Raw genomic sequence first — 20127 nt, forward strand, 5'->3', positions numbered from 1 at the left:
GGGACACGGTGCAATGAAATTATGTGTTCCTACTTTTTGTTACTAAGTGTTGCTTTGTTGTTCTAGTTAAAAATATGTATGACCAAATTGGTTGGACGAACAAACTTACTTCGTATTTCATGTTTGTTTTAAATAAAAAAAGTCACTACTTACCGTATTAAAGAACGATTTTCTATCGGCTAATAATGTTTGGGAAAGATGATCTTTTAATTTTTTTGTGGTGAGAGAAGGAGGTGGTGAAATAAAAGTCATAGATATTTTGAACAATGTCCATATTATATTTATCCCACATACACACGGCACGTTGTGAACCTTGTCTTATCATTGTAATAATTATATGTACATTGTAGAACGTGTAGTTAGATATACATGAAGGCCCGGACCGTTGCCGAGCGCTACAAGAGCAATGCGAGCGACCACCAAATTTTGAGTGGCCTCTCGTCTGAACAACATAATTTTCTTATGTTACAAACTCTATCTGTACAATCATTCTAATTAGCAATATGCCATCGCCTTCATTATTATCATAGTGTAAAATCTTGTTCATAAAGTACGTACTTACAGTAATTGTTTAATAATAATAATATTATATTTTTCTTAATGTAAAAGTCAAAAGCGTCCACAGAAGGAATATGGTTATTGCTTTTTTATTGCAAGAAGCCGTTCGGCTGTAATACAATGAGTTTACGTAACACTGAGCGCTGGGGCTTGGGCCGGTCTACGGGGGCCGCTCTCTACTACCGACTAGGACTGCTGCTAAATATTATATACGATGGGGCCCCGCACAAAGCGGCCCAGACCCGAGCGCGGATGGACCAGGGGCTGCAACACAGGGACAGGGCGGGTGCCATAATACATCATATCGTGGCGGCACCTAACCACTCGCTACCGCTTAATTAAATAAGAGTATATGTTATGTATATCATCATAATATCAATATATACAGCTTGTATACATTTAATAACGTAATCCTAAAGTACGTATGAAAGTAACACAACAAAAGAGCGCGGGGCGCCTTAAGTATACAAAAGGTGGGGGGCGGCTACACTACCTGCGTCCACCCCTAAACTATATACGCTTGCAAGATCGAACTAAATACAATAATAAATTTTGGACAGCACGATTTAATTTTCAGTGTATAGTAAGGCCCACGATATACAGTTTTAATCATACAACTGAAAACTTCACAGTGTGAATCAATATTGTCGAGATAATATTCCGTTTGGGAAATAATACGTTACAAATGACTAATAACTCCTATTCTAGCCTCTAAGGGACGGAGGGACACGCCGAATGTCTCAATAACAATTAAGTACAACCCGAATTTATTTGTAAAAATCAATAACAACCTATACACTAAACTAACATCCGCAACGTTTCTTTTATTAAATATTTGTCAATTTGTTTTATACTTTGGCCGATTAGCACCACCACATGACTGTGTACCTAATAGAAAAATATGCACGCGAATCAAAATTTGAATCATAGCTCGACGTGCCCCTCTTTGAAGGTCCGAGCGAGCCCGCGACCGGCCTTTGATATGTTGGTATACGAGAGGCGGTGCTGGAATGTGCCCAAATCGCGGACAGCGCTCGACGCGACCGTCGCAGTGGCCCCACATCTTATCAAAGACATGCAGCCACCGGCCGGTCCTGTCTTCTGCATGTTAAAGCTTGGGCTACTGGGTCGATGAATTTTCAAGTGCATTCCTCCAAAATCTCAAACTGGGTTTGCTTTCGAACTTAGGCCAAATTTGCACGAATCGGGACGAGATGGTGGAAGAAACACACTAAAATCACCTGAGTCGACCCGTGTGGTGTCTTTTTCTAAACTTATCCCTACCATTTAATGCAATAACACAGTTTACAGATATCAAAATATATAAATGAAACTTATTTTTGGTTTTAACCTACCTACACTTACCGTATTGCTCTGGATTGACATTAAAATACTTCGGCATTACCAAAATAAAAACGCAGTCACTGTATTGACATTAGTATTGACATTTTATACCTTTGGTCAATTCTCACCAAACTTGGACGGACGCGCGGACGCGTCCGTCGGTCGAAACCTATTTCCTATTACGCCGACATCCATCCAACGACCCCGCCGAAACGCAACGTTAATTGACACTTGAGATGGTATTCGAAAAACGGTCTCAAACTAATAAGAAGAACAGTGATTGGATGGGGAGCGTCGGTGACGTGGCCATGGGTCATCGAGGTGGAACTGCACTGCGAACGGTCGCCTAAACCAAAACTATTGCATTGTCCAAACCGTTTCAAATAAGATAACTAAAACCATTTCGTTTATTTGAACACTCGTTCTCAGTGTAGTTCAACCGCAAATGTGAATGTCGGTTACTAGCTGCTAGCATCGCGTAACCTCGGTCGAGGTTCAATAAATAAATCGCACAATTTCACGGAAACGCGCGCCTACCCACTACAATTAATTTTCAACTACAGTCAATCGTTGCGACAATTCGAATAGCTAAATAAGCGTTCACGCGTCATCGCGCCGCGTCGAGATGTTCTACTGTAGCGTTGGGCGATTATCGCTATTGACTTCCATGCGTAATAAAAATGATATTTCTATTGTAATAATGAGAGATTTTGTGGCATCGCCCAACCACTAGGCGTCGCGCGAACGATACTCGGCCACTATTTCCATTTCCTACATTCGAACTATATTATGTAATTAATTTATATCGTGGTGTATTTGTACTGAGGAGACAAGCAATTGCAGTCAGTCAGACAACAATGATAATATTCATTTAACAAGCCTATCGGCGAAATATATAACTTAAAAACAATCAAATCATAACACACCATATAACTCACATGGAGGACACTGCGGGACGACGCGGTGTGTTGAGCGTCCGCCGGTTAATTAACTATGTCATTTCGTGGCGATCACAATAATTTGAATATAGTAAGTTTTGCTAAATGCGGCCGCATGCGGTGCTGCGGGCGCCCCCACACCACCGTCGCCCCACCATTATAGAATATTCACTTAATAACAGGAAACATTTATATAATATATACTTTAAATTGATCTGGCCTATGCTAACAATTAGACAGATCTAAGGTTAGGATATTACATGAGGAATACGTTTAGGACTCTACAAGCTACACAGACGCCGGTGGGCCAGACCTGACCTGACCTGGCGAAACGTCCGCCAGTCCATCAACCAAAGGAAAGTTGCTAGCTAGTGAAAGACGGAGCGCAGAGTTTCCTCGGGCCGGTCCGGGTCCGCCCCATCGAATCAAATAACAATAATAATTATTATATACAAATTCCTTAAATTATCCAATTAGTGGTTTGTATACATTAATCGCGCAACACACTATGTGTCGGACAACACAAAACTTACACTTAATTTGTTCTCTTTTCGTATAAATAACAAATAATGACGACCTATGACGAAATAAAATTTCATATTACAAAAACAACTATCGAATAAGAACTCAGGTTAAAATAATAAAATTTACCACGGCAACGCGCCAAAAGAATGTATTGCCGCCATTGCCTCGTTGGTCCTTAATTATAATAATATGTGAGGATAATGTATCCCATTTTAAGATACCCTGTAATATATCATATGTAAGAAACGCAAGACGTAACCAATAGTGCCTGTGTTTGGTGGGGAAGCCGCTGTTTCGGAAGCCGTCGAGCATCATCACTAAGCAACACTCAAAATTTGGCAGCGAAGAAATGTAATAAAGTAGGTTCTCGAGCCGCACCGCGAGTGCATCATCAAAACGGAATCGAAAATAAAAACATCTTATCTAGAATAATGCGGCGGGTCGTAGGAACATTTTTCATTAATAACGTGGTGACAATGTGTCCCAGATTATTCCCTTTGTATCGGGTCACCACTCGGCGGCTACCGAAGGGCGGCGAAGCGGGACGCTGACACCAAACATTACAACAACAAGTGGGCCGCGCCTGGCGGGGTGCTACATTATTATTATTATATTATTATATTATACACATAAAGTGAATGTACAAGTGCAGTTGTGATGACATCACAGTAGCTGCCGAGTCGAGTCACACAACACTAGACAGTCCTCGAGCTCAGTGATAGCCGTTGGTAAACGCAGCAGGAATTAGGGGACCCTGCAACAAACAAAACGACGATTCGATAAAAACCGGGCCGACAACCGAAATATTATGTGCTGCACTCTCTTATAACGGCAGCTCAATAAGAAAACTAGTTTTATGCTTTTTTACTACTTCGCTACTAAGAAAACAACGCTGCAATTTTATTGGCTTTCCAGACTAATAAGACGGATTCATCTTGTTGACTCGCACTTTTTGCCCTTCTGTCATATTCTCGGAGACGCATCTACACGAACCAAATTACAATTGGGTCAAAACAAACCATAAATTACTACAGTACAAGCTTCCCCTTTACATAAGGCATTTCGAAAACACCCACAACATGTACTTTGCATGCTTGACCTACTTTTTTATGTATTAAAACCGTGTAAAAAGATATTAATTTTTTTCTGTTATCGTAACAAATAGTGCGTAAAAAAAACAAAATTATATTACGTCTGTAGTGCGTTGAATCTTTTTGACGATGGGACGACAGCTTTGAAATTTCTTGTACAAGTATTTGAAATTTAATATTTGAGTTATTAATGCCCATAAACAAAAAAAATATTTGGAGATATTTATACTATTAGCCACAATTTTTTTTCGAAGTTACATAGTTGATTTTGAAAATTATTTCAAACTATTGGTAAATGTGAGAAATTTATTGTTGTTCATGACCTGCAAAATTTGGTCCATCGAGCCGGATCATATCAGCATAAACTTTCGAGAACATTTTGTATTTGAAAATCAGAAGAAACCTTAAATTCTTGAAATTTTTTATCTGAATTTTAGTTATTCTAAAGCATCTATTGCTGCTCATGCTTTGTACATTGATGAATAGCCAACCATACAGCATTACAATTGTAAAGTAATACCACCTGGTCTCCCAACAGAAACTCCAGGAACATGGTTGGGATATGCTTTACATATTAGCGAGAACTTGAAGAAACCTTTTAAGGGCTCTCAGATCTCGCCATTGGGAAGAATTCCCCAAAATCGAAAATTACTTTTGTCAACACAAAGCTTGTCTTGTGGCCACAATAAAAAATACTTTTTCTCTCACAGGTATTAATAATGTTGTTGCTTATTCCATAGATACGAGTGGAAGTAGTACACCTTTATTCTACAAGTGGTTACTATGGTACATTATTTAATTTAGCTATAGTCTGTTTTTTTTAAAGAATTTTAAGTGTCAAAATCGGATATAAAAGTAGTTCATCTCGCCTTAAACGGGAAAATTAAGAAAATAGATTTACATTACGTACTCGGATTTGAGGTGAGCAATACACCTAGTTAATAAATTTCTTCAATTAAAGCATTACAACAAAAATTCGATAGAATAAAGTAGTCATTGGTGAATCTTTTATTCTATTTGGTGTTTTTTTATTCTATTGGTGATTTTTTTATTCTTTCTGAAACGAGTGCGGGGCGCGAACCCATCACTCACAGATAATGAACAACTTTTCCTTACTTGTATAATAAACTACTAGTACTAGTAATCATTTTTTGATTTTTTCTAATGCAAGTCAAACGAGCACTTTTACATTAGAATATTTGCTATTGTCGCAAAAAGTTTAACTAAAACGTATCTTTTAATTAAAAATGATCATCATGGACTCCTTGCTTTTATTTTAGAATAAATTAATCTCTGGGTATTTCTTACTCGTAAGGTTATTACTGTTATTAGTAAACTTGGTGGTCTTATACCTACGTGCGAGACTTTATTTACGAATTTGTTATACGTGTTAACTATGAGAAAAAAAAAACTATGACAATACTCGTAATCCACTTTATATCTAACTATATGTACCCTCTAACAAATGCAGTTTTTTGTATTCCTAATCAGACGTTTAGGAGGAATAGCTATATTATAATAAAAAAAAATTCTCTATAAATATTAATTTCTCTATATAAATAGTGAAGATTTTTTATTGTGGATGCAAAATAACTAGCAAAAAATTACAAGAAGAGCGAAAAATATGCCTACAAATCTGTAGAAGAGCAGAAATACAATAAATTGTTATGATTATCTATAGTATTTACTAAAGAGAAAATTGCTTGCAATCATCCGTTATTATAAGAACCAATCGTGTTATTTTCTTCCAAAAGAAATTTGTTTGAATAACTAGTTTTGTTGATTTTGGCACTTTCTCCCTTGATATTTCAATGCCTCAGTTACTATTAGACATTAGAAGAATTTTGTAAACAAATTTAAAATTTCGTATACTGTTTCTAAAATTACCTACACTGAATGTCATTTTAAATTATCGTAATTTTTGTGAAATTGTGGAAGTCAATTCGGAATTATAGAAATAAGTTAGGATTTAAGTTGTTTAAATTGGAATTACTTGTACAAGTTTTTTCAAGCTGTCGGTCCCCTAATAAAAGGTTGGGCTTCGTTAAGTTGCACGCGGTTCCACGAAAAATGAAATTATTACTTGCGGAAAAGACAATTTTCGAAAATTATGAATGCTCACCGGACTGTAGTTAAGAGGGGCCCTGCTGACGGCGATCGCCGGGAAGCTGGAGGGTTGTGGGCTAGCGGCCTGCACATAGCCCACACTATCCCCCGCACTGCTATTGTACATATCTATGGTAGGTCCAGGTGAGTTGGCAGCAGGAAATCCTCCACGTGTGTTGGCTGCATGGGGCGAAGCCGGCGGTCCGAAGCCCTGCGCTGCCGCCGCCGCAGCCTGGTAGTTATTCATCACTGCAAAGGAAACCGAGAAGTGGGGTTGTGGTGGTGCAGTCTGGTCGGCTCCGGAAGGCTGCGTCCAACTGGCACCCGACGACCCTGCAGGAACACAACACACTCCTGGAGCCGACCGAGGCCGCTAGCACTATTACTAGTGTGTGGGTGAAAATAAGGGTGAAAAAGTCTACGGCTCTACGACAACGGCTGGGGTAGAAGTAACCATTCAAGATATAGTTACTTTTAGCCCATCATCCGTTCGACATTCAAGGCAATCAAGTGGTGATGTCAGAAGAAGGGATGAGGTTGTGCTAAACTAACGTGAACTACTAAAACAATGGACACACGCTCTCGTCATCAAACGGCTCCATTTAAGTGTACACAGAACAAGGCAACATGCAAAACAATACGAGTAATTACCTGACAAGGCCTGAGTCAATAGTGGGGTGTTATTGTTAGGTGTCAGTTGTCCGTTGGTTAGGTCCACTGGAAACACACAGCACACAAGATTAATACAGGGAAATGACTGTACACGTGCTACATGTATTCGTGTAAGAGACTGTGTGATTATAAACGTGGTCGTCAAAGGTTCGACACGAAAGTTGCATTGTTTTTCGACGCTAGAAAATGGGGCAATCAGTCTAATCACTATCGCGAGATAGATAGAAAAAGCATAGGGGAAGATGGAAAAATACGTTAGTTCCTAGATAAAATAAACTCCTCTATTATCTCCGATCTATATTAGATTCAACTTTCATGTCAAATTCGCCAAATCGATGGTCGTTTACATGCTTCAATCTCGTCGAAAACTTTCAGTCGAATTAAAGTTTGGTAATAAAAATGCAGGAAAGCTCCAGACCCATATGAGGTTTATACAGAGCCATGTGATGGATGAACAGAAGGTTCGGAAAAGAATGAAAAAGCTGTCCTCGAACGTATCGGCAGGAGTTTCTCCAACCAGACCATCTATCATCAACGGACAGAATTTAATATACAACATGTCCAAGGCCTCGCCTATTTATTGAATCTTCCAGTAATTCTTCCGGATACAAATTACGATAAATCACAAACCACCATCGATAAGGCGCTCTCAACCAAAGAAAAAAACGAGATTAAATGTGTAAGAGATGTGTCTAAAGAAACGTCATAAATTGCGGAACGCACACATAAATTCCTCTAAAGTATCTGCTATGTTCTATCAATTTCTGCCGACTATTATCCAACTATCTGTTTCCCATCACGTCTATTACATCTTGCCTTCGCCGCAAGTTCAATTACTAGGCGAAACCGATAGTTGGCGATCTTCGCTACACATCGACTAATCTAAATCACAAGAATGTTAAATTCGCTATAAATCGATAATCACTAAATTTATAGCATCTTTTCACAAACATTATTTAAAAAAAAAAGTCTACCATCTAATCTACGGTCTATGTGAGGCTATTCTATTTTTATCCGACATTGTTATTTCGTTACACCTGATTTAGTATGAATGCGACTACGCTGTTCTACATCTATGGTTAAACACTGATCTGCTGAGAGTCTAGATCACAAAATTAATTATCACATGACTTCTATGACTGCACTAAGTATTAGTAGATTTACTCGCCCCTCGTAAGCGTTGCAAAATTCCAAACTGGCGTCCGCTTCGGTAGTTCACACACTGTTTAACACCTCAAGTGTAACCTATTCTTGCATCATCGGGCAGACGCCCAGCGCGTCTCAAATTCACACCTGGACTTTACGATACTGACTTATGAGTTTAATTAATTAATTTGGGGATTTGTTCGCGAAGCACATTTGTACCGCCTATTACTCATGTTCTGGTGGGAAAAGCTACATTGTCTCATACTAATTGAGACGATCAGTTTCCGTCATTTAGCTATTTTAATTAAAAGCCATAATTACGCATCTATAACTTGAAGCGTCGCACCACACGCTGAATCAAATTAATTCTCGATACCTGCTGGGGATAATTTTAAAATGTCACTACGTCATGCAACTTTGCGTAATTAGGGAGGGCTTCTTGGCGAACATGGATGACGACTATTGTTTACGTGTACATGACTGATCTGTGCTTGTGCTTGCGGGCATAATTGTAGAGAATACGCCCTTTGCATTATTCATGACATATCTGTATAAATGCATTTCGCATTATTAGACCTGAAAGGGTTCGAAGTAGAAAATTTGCAGAAAGCGGTCTAACCACGTAACGAATCAAATTGAATTAAACTTTCCTAGTCGCCAGTTGTACAATTATAATATTGAAGGATAATCCCTTTAGGTGCCAGGGGTAACATGCTAGATCCTTGATTTACATACTAATCAGACCCACTCAAACTAGAGTAAGTCTACTCAACAACATAAAACACGCCTGTTTGTTCAATTCTAGGCCGAAAGAATCGATACGTTCGTGATAGCTTTAAGGAAGCGTGCGTAAGCATGATGACAATAACTTTAGCGACCCGAATGCAAATCTTAATAGAATGTCAGGGGCGGTTCGTAGGTTACGTCACAAGTCCAGGTGTGAATTTGCGACGCCTAATATACACTAGAGACCATAACTGTAGCCCCACCCACGTTTTTGAAATTACTTAAGGTTAATTAATTTATTGTTAAGTAATTCATGGGTACACAAGATAGAAGAAAAACTTTAAAAAGTGAAAAATTCAAAGTTTGCACAATGAGTAACAAGAAACGAAATTTCTCCCGAGTCAACCGGATTTACTTACAATTATTTAAAGTCGTATATTCTGTTAAAGACATTAAAACTTAATCCAAATACCATTCTCTGTTCAAAAACTACTGGAGAAACTTATGAAAAAAGATATCAATGCTTTCTACACAATTTTGAGAGTGGTAAATTAATGGTTTTAACTGGATAAAGAGTGAGCCCCACGTTGGGCGCCAGTTTACAACGGTGAGGCACGCGTTGAATATCATCTGGTGACGATTTAGTTTGTTATAAAGTGGTACCCAAAGTGGGTCTTAATATTTCAAAGTGATGCTCAACGTAGGTATCACGGTCACAAAGTGGCGCCCAACGTGGGGGCCACCGTTATAACGTGACGCTCACCATGGAACTTTTAAGTCTTTTTTTAACCAAATTTTCCGTCAAATTTATATTGGTTCAGTAATCAAAAGTTATTTTAAATAGGTAAAGTTCGTGAGGCGCGAGTGGGGCTGTAGTTACGCTTTCTAATTGAAACCACAGAACATAGACACAGTAAAAATGCAGTCGTTTCCTTACAGTATACATATGTTTATTTCACATATTGCTTAAAACGATCCGTTGCGATCAGGGCAACAAGCAACAGTCTCATAACATCGAATACTTATAGAAATTATGTACAGTCACACATCCTCACATACATTTATAATAAACAGCTTTGGCATATCGATTATTTATAAATCTTAATGATCACCAGGACAACAACATTCCAGCTTTGTCGTAGGTATGTATAATAATGCACACAGAGAAATTAACGTGATCGGAGAGCCGCAGGGATCGATATTGCGGCTTGGACGTGGCCAAGTAGCCGAATTGTGTTTGCATAAGGACGCTTCGTCTCAATTAAACTCGATCGAGTCCTCTGTCCGCATCTCGATACCTGCGGCGACAGTCGAATGCTTGCAGATGTACAATGGAGACAACGCCTAATTGAATCGCCCTAAACATTAATAACAGCCACAACCCTTAACATAAAAGAGCAAAAAATAAAATCGAATTTAAGGCAAACAAGAGCGAATAACGGCAAACGTCAAGTGCACCAGGTGTGGCAAACGCGTCGGAATTTGTTAGGGTAAGCTTAGCAAACCGCATGTATCTAAAATCAATATGGCATTGTCCCATTTAAATAGAATAACGGCTATACAGAGAGATCGCGGCGCGAATGGGATCGCCTAGTTCGGACGTGTGCGCATCACCTTAGCCTATGCATTCGGATTAGGCTGGTGCATAACTATTTGCACAAGATGGGGAAGAACGGAACGCATTTCATTTGAAAAACGTGTTTAGTGGACAAGAACTGAGAAGTACGACAGTCTGAGTAAGTTGGTTACTGATGGGTCAGAAAGTTTTGAAGAACAAGTATTTTCGTCATTATGCACCAACCTAACAATACGAAGAAATGACCAGACCATGCTCCTGTGAACGCAGCGCGAACCTGGGTGTGACCCATGGGGGCCGGACTCGCTGGATGGAGGATTTGGGACGGGGTCGCGGCCAAACGGCGACGGTTGTTTCGAGAGGCATCGAGGTGCTCACGTGAAAAATTATATCTTTTTCTTTTTCGAACAAGCGTATATAACAAATTGTATATAATCCTTTGTCAAAATACAAAAATAACGAATTAACAATAACAATGTAGAAATTTATCTATTACGGCCCAGGCGCGGAGTTTGCCGAGAATCCGACACGTTCCAACGATTTTGGGAAAAGAATAGTCCAGGAGGTACTAATTTTTCAGTTAGCAAACATTGGTGGGTTGTTTCCTTCTTCTCACGACTGATCGTAAAATGAAAACACTACCTCCTGGACTACGAGGAACTGATCGAAAAGCGCAGACTGTGCGTTCAATTAAAACTAAAGTTTAAATTATGTATATCACAGTAGATGGAAATTTTCGTTGTTGACTAACACAAGTCGGTGAAATATGACGGACCCTTCGTCTGAATTTGGACCGAGAGATCATCGCAACTCTAACAAGTAAAGGCCAAATCAGATGAAACTTGCTCGGGGCCTTTTCAATAATGGAATGGACAGAAGGTTGCTTGCAAAGCCAGTCGGAGCTAAACTGAAACTAACCATACCGGAGGGGCGCCACTATCGTACACAAGAATATTACCCTAACCTAACAGTTACTCACCTAAACTAGCACTACACCTACCGATTATACCCATTGCCTATCTAGTATTAGTCGACTAAAACGGAATCGAATACATCGTCCAGTCCACGACAAAACAAAACAACAAATGACCAAAGAAATGAGAAAGAAGAAAGGGTGAACTGGAGAATATGTATCGGACAAGAACCAGTCTAAGAAGAGAGTTATTTTTGTTAATAATACAAGTCTGCTCTGTGTTGAAAGTGTTAGTATATACGTCTAGGTCTGTTAGTAATGTTGTACTGCCACGTCGGCAACGCGATTTCGTTCACAGGGGCATGGCATGCAGGCTGGCGGCTGTTGCCGTGCCACCGTACATCCCCAAGTGATCAAGGGGGTACGGTAACAGCGGCAACGGGTGGTGATGATGGTGTAAACTGGCCAAGGTATTACCTGTTGGGTACGGTAGTCCGAAACTAGGGTAGCCCGAGTAACCTCGACCGGCCGCGTAGGCCGCGTATGCGGCTGCCGGAAAACCTGCAACAGAAAACACTTATCAGACAATATTCACACAAACAGCAATTTCTAAAAACTACTAAAAACTTGCTTCGTCCCATCAAAGTAGGTATACACAAGAAAACAAATGAAATTTTATAAAATGGCAGCAAGAAATCATCAAAACGTTAGTCGTAAGTTGTAAGCAAGTTAGCAATGTGATGTTCAATTTTTTACTTTTTATCAAAAAAGTTTTCAAAAGTAGTTGTAGATGAAGTTAATTTTGAAACACTCCGACACTTTAAGTATTTATTCGTTTTGTGAAGTCTTTTGACTGTAAATGCGTATGTAGTGTGCACAAAGACTAGGGGATTCCACCCTTTCATAGAAAGATCACAGCTCTATAACTAATTCTGCGATTGACTGAATCCAGATCCGGGAACATTGGAAAATGCAAACACCAAATTATTGAAAATTGAAAGGAAAAAATACCAGGTGTCAAAAAAATTTAGTACTCTGATATTAGACGACGTGCGTGTTGTTGCTGTCACAACTAACATGCTCTCTCATCATAAAACTTTCAAAAAAAAGCAAGAAAACATAATACGGTCTAACTTTAAAAAGTAATTTAAAAATTTGAGTTTTTCGATAACTCGTAATGACTGAAAATTCCGCCAAAAAAACCGCCAAATTCTAACATTTATTAGAAAGTTAAAAGTTTCGGAAGTTCAATTTTTATAAAAATTATGTAGTTGAACTTGCCTTGGATTGTAGAAACATTTCAAAGCCTTAGCTTAATTAGAAGTTAAAAGGTATGTAGGCCCTAACAGAATCATCCTTGATATGTTGACAAATTACATTTCTTTTTGATAACACTTCTATAACTAAAACTATTTTGCAGACAACTGCCTATTCAAGTATTAAGTATCAAGTAATATGCCTACTTGATATAAGGACTTTTTGATCGCTTTGTATTTAGAATTTGAACAGCAATTTCATTATTCTATTGTTTTTCTACAAAATTCATGTTTTAATAGAGTAAAAGTATATAAAAGTTTAGAGTTTAGCGCAAAACTCACTCTTCGGTTTGACACTTTAGGTGTAAAACTAACCCTTTACCTTTAGAACCACTTAAAACCGTAGGATGGCACCATGTGACTATTTAAATTTTCTTATATCAGTTATTGCTGAATTAAAAATTAAAAAAGAAAGTTTGTTTCAACATATTCCCTATATGCTGCTTAATAGTTTTTTAGTTGTTTTAATTAATTTTGGTTTGCTTTAAATAAATAGGTATTTAGATTATAACAATTATTTACATAATTCAGATGCAAAACTCACTCTTTGCTTTTTGTAAATCTAATTTCCTATTTTATTCGTAAACTATTGTACAGCAAACATATGGCATTCAATTTTTACAGTTATAATAATGCCACATAAAGAAAAATGCCCTTCAAATGTTATTACAACTTTCCAAAATAGTTTTTCGCAAATATCTCAAAACTAACTCATTGTCAAAGAGTGAGTTTTGCATTTAGACGGCTTAATTTATTTTTACAAAATAAGTAAAAATTTGTTAAAACTTGATTCGTAATCAGTGTTGCTAGATTAGTAAAAAAGTTTTGAACCTTATTTAGGTCCACTTTCTGGAAACATATTTAACAGTGAGATAAATTTAAACATCATTTAAAACATAGCAACTTCAATCAGGGACGCATTACCTTAGCAACTAACTGAGAGATAACATTTAACTGAAGTTTAATTGTACCAGAAACCGGGTCTTACAGTGATCAGTCGCAAAGCTTTTTGACTTTGAAAAAATTCCTGCCTGCAGACAAAAACTCGACTGTGATTTGACTAGTAGCATAATTCGGTTTTAAATTACGCGTTGTTTTAGAATCCATAGCGTTATAATATTGATAAATTGACAATCCGTTGAAAAACTTGATAGACGGTAGATAATTTAAAAATGTTCAAAGATATCAACTTGTATTTGCGGCATAAAATCAAATCATAGCACCAGTGAGTTAATTTAAACTGATGTGGATTAAAAATGCATGGTGCAACTAAAATAGGATTATCGACAATATCGCATTTAATATTGTACGTCCTGGATTCGATTTCGTGGAGGGCAACAACCGAAATTTCAACGCAGAAAAAGTAAGACGTTCGGTAATTTTTTGATACAATAAAAATTGATTAACGATTTGATTAGAAACATTATATAGAATAATAATATTAATATTGGCCATAAACTGGTTTAATGGCTATTTATGATCGTCGTAACTATTGAGCAAATAACTAGATGTGTGCACTGAACTGTGGATAAATCATTGGTATGTGACAAGAGATACAGTTTTATATTAAGAAGTTGTTTTACTCACCGTCAGGAAGAGCTCCAAGTGACCACATAAAATCTAAAAAACGAAAAAGAAAGCAGATTAGTTCAATTCGTGTGAAAATACGGCGCGCGACATTTATAGACAACGAACTATTTTGGACTATTAATAAAATGTTAGCATCCATGAAATTTCATACTACGTGTCTACACTACACGGTAATTAATCAAAACGCGGGTAATAAGCGAGAAATTAAATGAGAGAAAACGGTGTACGCAAGATAAGGAGTTAAAAAAAGTAGCTGCATTATTTCTCGACAACTGCATCGACATTCGACTAGATTCTACAAACTATAAGTGTATCTACATTAATACAACGCATTAAAATTACACTAAGTCGTTCCCGGAAAGTTGCTCAAGAAAAAGCAAGCAACTTTCGGGGCTAAATCCGACAACTAAGTTTAAGTATCTAATAAATCTTTGTAAGTATGTTTTGTCTAACAGCTATTTTACAATTATTACAACAAAACAAAGACTTTTAAACCCCGTAAAGGACTTTACGATGGCTCACTGAAAATAACAGCAAAGTTTATTATACATCAGGCTCTAAATATTGCTAGGCTATAGCCAGAGTTAAGAGTTTCACGTCCGAAGGGTTAGTCTAACCTGAGGTCTAACCAAACTAGTGGAAGAAAAATAAAGTCATTTCGCTGCATCGCCAATTAGCGACGAGGCGAAACGTGTTTGCCTGGATAAAATTTTCTAACTTCTAAGTTCTATACAAAAGATTAGATCGCACCTTGATAGGGCTACGGTATATGAACGTAAACGAAGCCAGGACGAATCCTCAGAAAGGACCAACAAGGAGGAAACCTGGCAGGACCTGAAAAGGAGGAACTACTGCCCCGACTTTGCGTGAAAATTACACGTAAATTCTCTATAAAAACATCCTAAATCTAATGCCTAACTTTACAATACAGTGTTATTGTTGTGGTTTTGTCCGCTTGGAAGATCGAGCGAGGTATACATTTGAACTCATTAATAAAATAAAAGCAACTCGCTCGAACTAAATACATTACATTTTGGGCATAGACACGATGAAATTTCATGAACTACACAAACGTACTAACAGCTGCACTGTAACTGTATAAACTGCTCTAGGTCTAAATTTTTAAATATCATCTTACATGACTTTGTCACAATGTACATATGGCTACTGTTAACTTAGTGAATAAATAAAAGTAATGTGCCAATTAGCAGGCAGTGACGGGCTAGAAAAGAGTATCTAATTGTACCGTTTTCAAAAAATATACTCCACCTATGAGGCTAACTGTCTACGAACTACGGTTTAGTTGGATGTTGAAACAGAATGCGTCAAAATCCAACAAACAAGCTAATTGTTCTAGGATTTATCTCACTAGCAGTCTTAAATTTTGTACTGAGCTAACAGAATTTAGGCCTTTCGGTAAAATCTCATCACAGAGGTTTCCTGTACGCGATGTGCCAAAACGATATGAATAATGTATAGAGGTACGCATATTCACTTAAGGAGAGCTACTCTAACAACACATAAATACTGATATGTTGGCAAAACAAGCGGAGGACACGTTACATTTTCTGACACTTATTATTCCATTATATTTTATATAGTTACCAAAAAGATATACCCCGGAATAATCCATTACGAAAGCACCACTCGACGCATTCGCCTAAATTATTCGAAAAAGAGAAATACGCACAATTTTCGGAATGTAAATATTTATCAAACGGATGCTCCACGTAGGTGTGCTCGCAGTCAATTGAAGTTTGAATATTCCAACAGAGTGCAAAAGTAAAAGTTTGATTTTGAACGAAAACGACCTGTTCAGACTTGATCAAAACTGCGGAGAACTATAAACTAGGAGGCGAAACGAGATACAAAAGCTGCACCCAAAAAATGAAGTACGGCAGAGCGTTATATTATCACGTCATAAATATTGAGCTTTAAGCTGAAAAATATTCACGACTAAAATTTTCACAAAAAACATAAAAAAGAATTAGAATTAAATTGTCTTTAGAAAGTCCGTAAGATCAAATCACTCTTAACAGTTAAGGCCCCAGAAATGTTGAAACAGACGAATACGCTTGATTTTTAGGGTTGGTGAACTGACGAAGAGTTAATTTGGTGTGGGTAATTTTTATATAAAATTTATTTCTGTACAGCTTTAGAGTTGATACTTTTTTTGTATTTTCAATTGCAACCAAAATCATACTTCGAATGATATAGTTTGAAAATCGTTCGTAAAGAAGCCAAATCGAATGCAAATCACGAAACCGATTAAGTGTAACCAATTAGAAAAAAAAAGTTGAGTTTATAGGTATCTAAAAAATAAATAAAGAAGTAATAAGAAGAAAGAACAAAAGAAGTAATAGAAATGGTACATTACACAATAGTTATGTCCGATATTGAAAAGATTAAAGTAGACGATACTTTAGTTTCCTCTGGAGAAAACAATATTTAAAAAAGTATAAGTAATTACCAATTTGTGTTGTGCCCTATATTTCTGACAACACTGCAAAAATGAGAGAATTTTTTCTACAAAATAGTCAATCTTCCACGGTTTTGGTTTAAATTAATTTTCCGATTATTGACCACTGCTTGAGCGTCTCTAGGGCCTACCGTTCTCTAATCTTAAATCATTAAAGAGAAATAACCGAACTATAGACTAATTTCTGGAAAAGTTCATTGAGTTGAAGTCAGTCCTTGTCCACTGACGATTCAGTAAAATTGTGCAAGAAATGTTGCCACAAGGCAAATCAGCAAAGCCAGAAATTAGCTTACAGTTCACCAACCATATGTTGCTGCTCAGTGACAATATATGACCAGTGACAACAAACATGACGAAACTTTCCTGTAGCACTAATTAGATTAATTATTGTGTTTGTAGAATTAGGATTTGGTTTAAAACCGTTGTATGTTGAGTGCTGTAAAATTCATATTTTTATAATAAATTGAACGAAGCGGTGAGCACTAGTCCACCCCTTATCATGGTCCTTCGAGCCGGATTAGAACCAGCGACTTATGATCTTACTAACTTATGAAAAGAAAATTTAATTCTCTACAACTTTGTGCTTTACACTTTTTTGTATCTTCAGCGTGATCCAGTTAGTAAAACTTAGATTTTTTTTATTTTAAATATTTAAATTTTTTGCGCTCGTATCGTATCCTAGTGTTTAGGTATCCGCAAAAGACACATTCTGTGACAAAAGCTCTCCAAATATCGCGAACAAATCTAGTGCTGCTTTCTAACACGAAAAGCTACTATTAGTAGATAAATAGACACTCATTAGAGAAAATGACCGAAAATCACCAACATCAAAGAGGGGTGGGGAGGTCGACTCGATATACATATTCAACACGTTCGCCATTTTATCCGAGTGAAACTGGCAACATCTCATATACATTAGAGTCCCAAGCCCGCCGGCAGGGTGTTGGCATAAACCGTAGATATGTCAAGTCCCTGCACCCCTAATAAATCGCTCATGCTGTAGGTGAGTGTGGGGGGCCCCCTGGCGGGCACCGGCCTCAAGGCGGCCGGGGTCGCAAACACTCTTTTACAGCCCGTCACATCGTACACGGCTGAGGCGTAATGCAGAGGTGCCGGAGCCACGGCGATCGCCGCCACAGGGATCGAATGACCTCCGGCCGTGGCTACGGGCACGCTTGCACTCACTGGAATCGGGTATGGGGCATAGCGTAAGGCGGAGGTAGCGTTGCCAGCCGCGACATGGCCCGGATTCAGCATTAGTAACTCACCGTAAGCACCCCTGCCTGCCGCCCGTGTCTTCGCTAGGTTGGCGGGGAGCATTACTTCTTTTGGTTGCGCTTTCTTACATTCCACCTGCAACAATAAATAATATGCCATTAAAAACAAACAGCATCAACACTGTACAGAAAGCGTAATAAGCAGCGTAATAATTTCACACAAATCTCGACGACATCAGATATCTAAAAAGTTTCGAAGAGCTGCTTACACGAACGGTTTCTCACTTTATGGACAACTTTCAGCTTAAGTTACTTTTAGTTGGTCATTTTCAGTTCAAAATTAACCACCAAAAAACTGTACGTATTCTGTATTTTTTTTAAATGTTATTCAATACATGTTAAAATCGTACATATAGCGATTTTATTGGTGAGTAGAAGTTGCCCGCATCTTCGCATGCATGTCTGCAGGTAGTTTGAAAAACAAAGCAAAACTTAGTAACAAAAAAGTAGGAACAAATAATTTCCTTATGAACGTTAAAACCGTGACCCAATACGAACCGGAGTTACTTTTGTTTGATTTTAAAATTGCAAATAAATTCTCTATTTAACCTCCTTGTAGGTGTAATTTCCAAAAATCCTAAAACGCATGTTTTTTGATTTTTAACCAACAGCCCAAATACCAGTTCTCATGGGCATAACTTCAAAATTGTCATCTTTGTATTTAACCGTCTTGGGGGTTCTAAAAATCCTAAAATAAAGATCATTTTTTAATCAAATATCCAAATATCAATTTTCATAGTTATACTTCATTAATAATTTTTACGTTTAACCCCTTTGGGGTGGAATTTCAAACAAATCGGCAACACGCGTATTTTATTTTTAACCGAAAGCCCACATATCAATTTGTATGGTTATAATAAAATAACCGACTTTTATATTTAAGTCCCCTGGCGGTGGGACTTTGAAAAACGCACGCTTCTTCTTTCATTTTTAACCGAAAGCTCAAGTATCATTTTACATGAATATAACATCTAAAACAAAACTATTTTTGCTACTATTGTTGTTGGTTTCTACACCTATCAAGAGAATAAATAAATACGTAACATATGGTGGATGCGCCGGGTTACCAGATCATCGCATCTTTAAGTGTTTTTCACACCGTGGGTGGGTTTAAATCGACTCTTATTGCTATATGCAATGGACCAATTTGAAGTACAACAAAACCCTCTCGTAAATGAAACAAAATACGTTTTTGAAACAAAATACTTCACATATTACAATAATAACGTATCAATTTGTTGATTTGCTAAAATAGTCAACTCCAAGAAAATCGTTGAAAAAGTTCTAGCTAACCGAAAATTGTAGCATATTATTTTAAGTCAGTATTTCTAAAAAAAAGACAAAAAAGACCTGTCTAGTTGCAGTAATATTCTAGTAGAATAATGCATTACACTACAGGCGCATAATAAATAATACTAAATTAGTGAATTCAAAAAATTGTTAAACTTTAACAGAATATTTTTTACTATTGTTACGGCGTCTCTAATTTTTGAATCTGTAACATAAGATGTAACATGATCGAAATAGAATCTACTCGTAATTTACAAAATATAGTTGAATGTATTGTTCATCGACTTGCCTTGACCTGACAAAACCTAAACATTTAGGTTTATTTTGTTGGTAAAACCTTTTTCTTTTGTACATTTTATACTCAAATAGGTGAATAGTTTCAGACTTATTATACAGAGTGTATCAGAAATACGCGTGTGTTAATTTTATTAGGTAACCAAGCTCAACAAATAAAATATTTTTTATTTGTAATTTTTCAACAAAAGATTCGAAAATTTACTTAAATAATGTAAAAAATAACATTGAAATGAGTACCCGCCTATGAGTACAAAAGTAAAAGTGCCAAATTATTTTCGTTGTG

General features: G+C 37.3%; 1 protein-coding gene across 8 annotated transcripts in view; it reads right to left on the minus strand.

The window, feature by feature from the left end:
- Nucleotides 1-255: 255 nt before the first annotated feature.
- Rbp6 (RNA-binding protein 6) overlaps nt 256-20127 on the minus strand; it is a 384381-nt gene continuing 364509 nt past the window's right edge. For 2 of the 8 annotated variants that reach the window (XM_064355244.1, XM_064355243.1), the window contains 7 exons: nt 18249-18333; nt 14499-14531; nt 12073-12156; nt 8403-8456; nt 7214-7279; nt 6579-6895; nt 256-4119 (listed from right to left, as the gene is read on the minus strand). In XM_064355244.1, coding sequence (XP_064211314.1) covers nt 4078-4119; nt 6579-6895; nt 7214-7279; nt 8403-8456; nt 12073-12156; nt 14499-14531; nt 18249-18333 — 681 coding nt within the window. In that variant the 3' untranslated portion in view covers nt 256-4077. The remainder of the gene's footprint in view (nt 4120-6578; nt 6896-7213; nt 7280-8402; nt 8457-12072; nt 12157-14498; nt 14532-18248; nt 18334-20127) is intronic. The other 6 variants (XM_008201475.3, XM_008201473.3, XM_064355245.1 and 3 more) reach the window with 5 other exon arrangements.

Source organism: Tribolium castaneum, chromosome 2, assembly GCF_031307605.1.
Source record: "Tribolium castaneum strain GA2 chromosome 2, icTriCast1.1, whole genome shotgun sequence".
Taxonomy (NCBI): Eukaryota; Metazoa; Arthropoda; class Insecta; order Coleoptera; family Tenebrionidae; genus Tribolium; species Tribolium castaneum.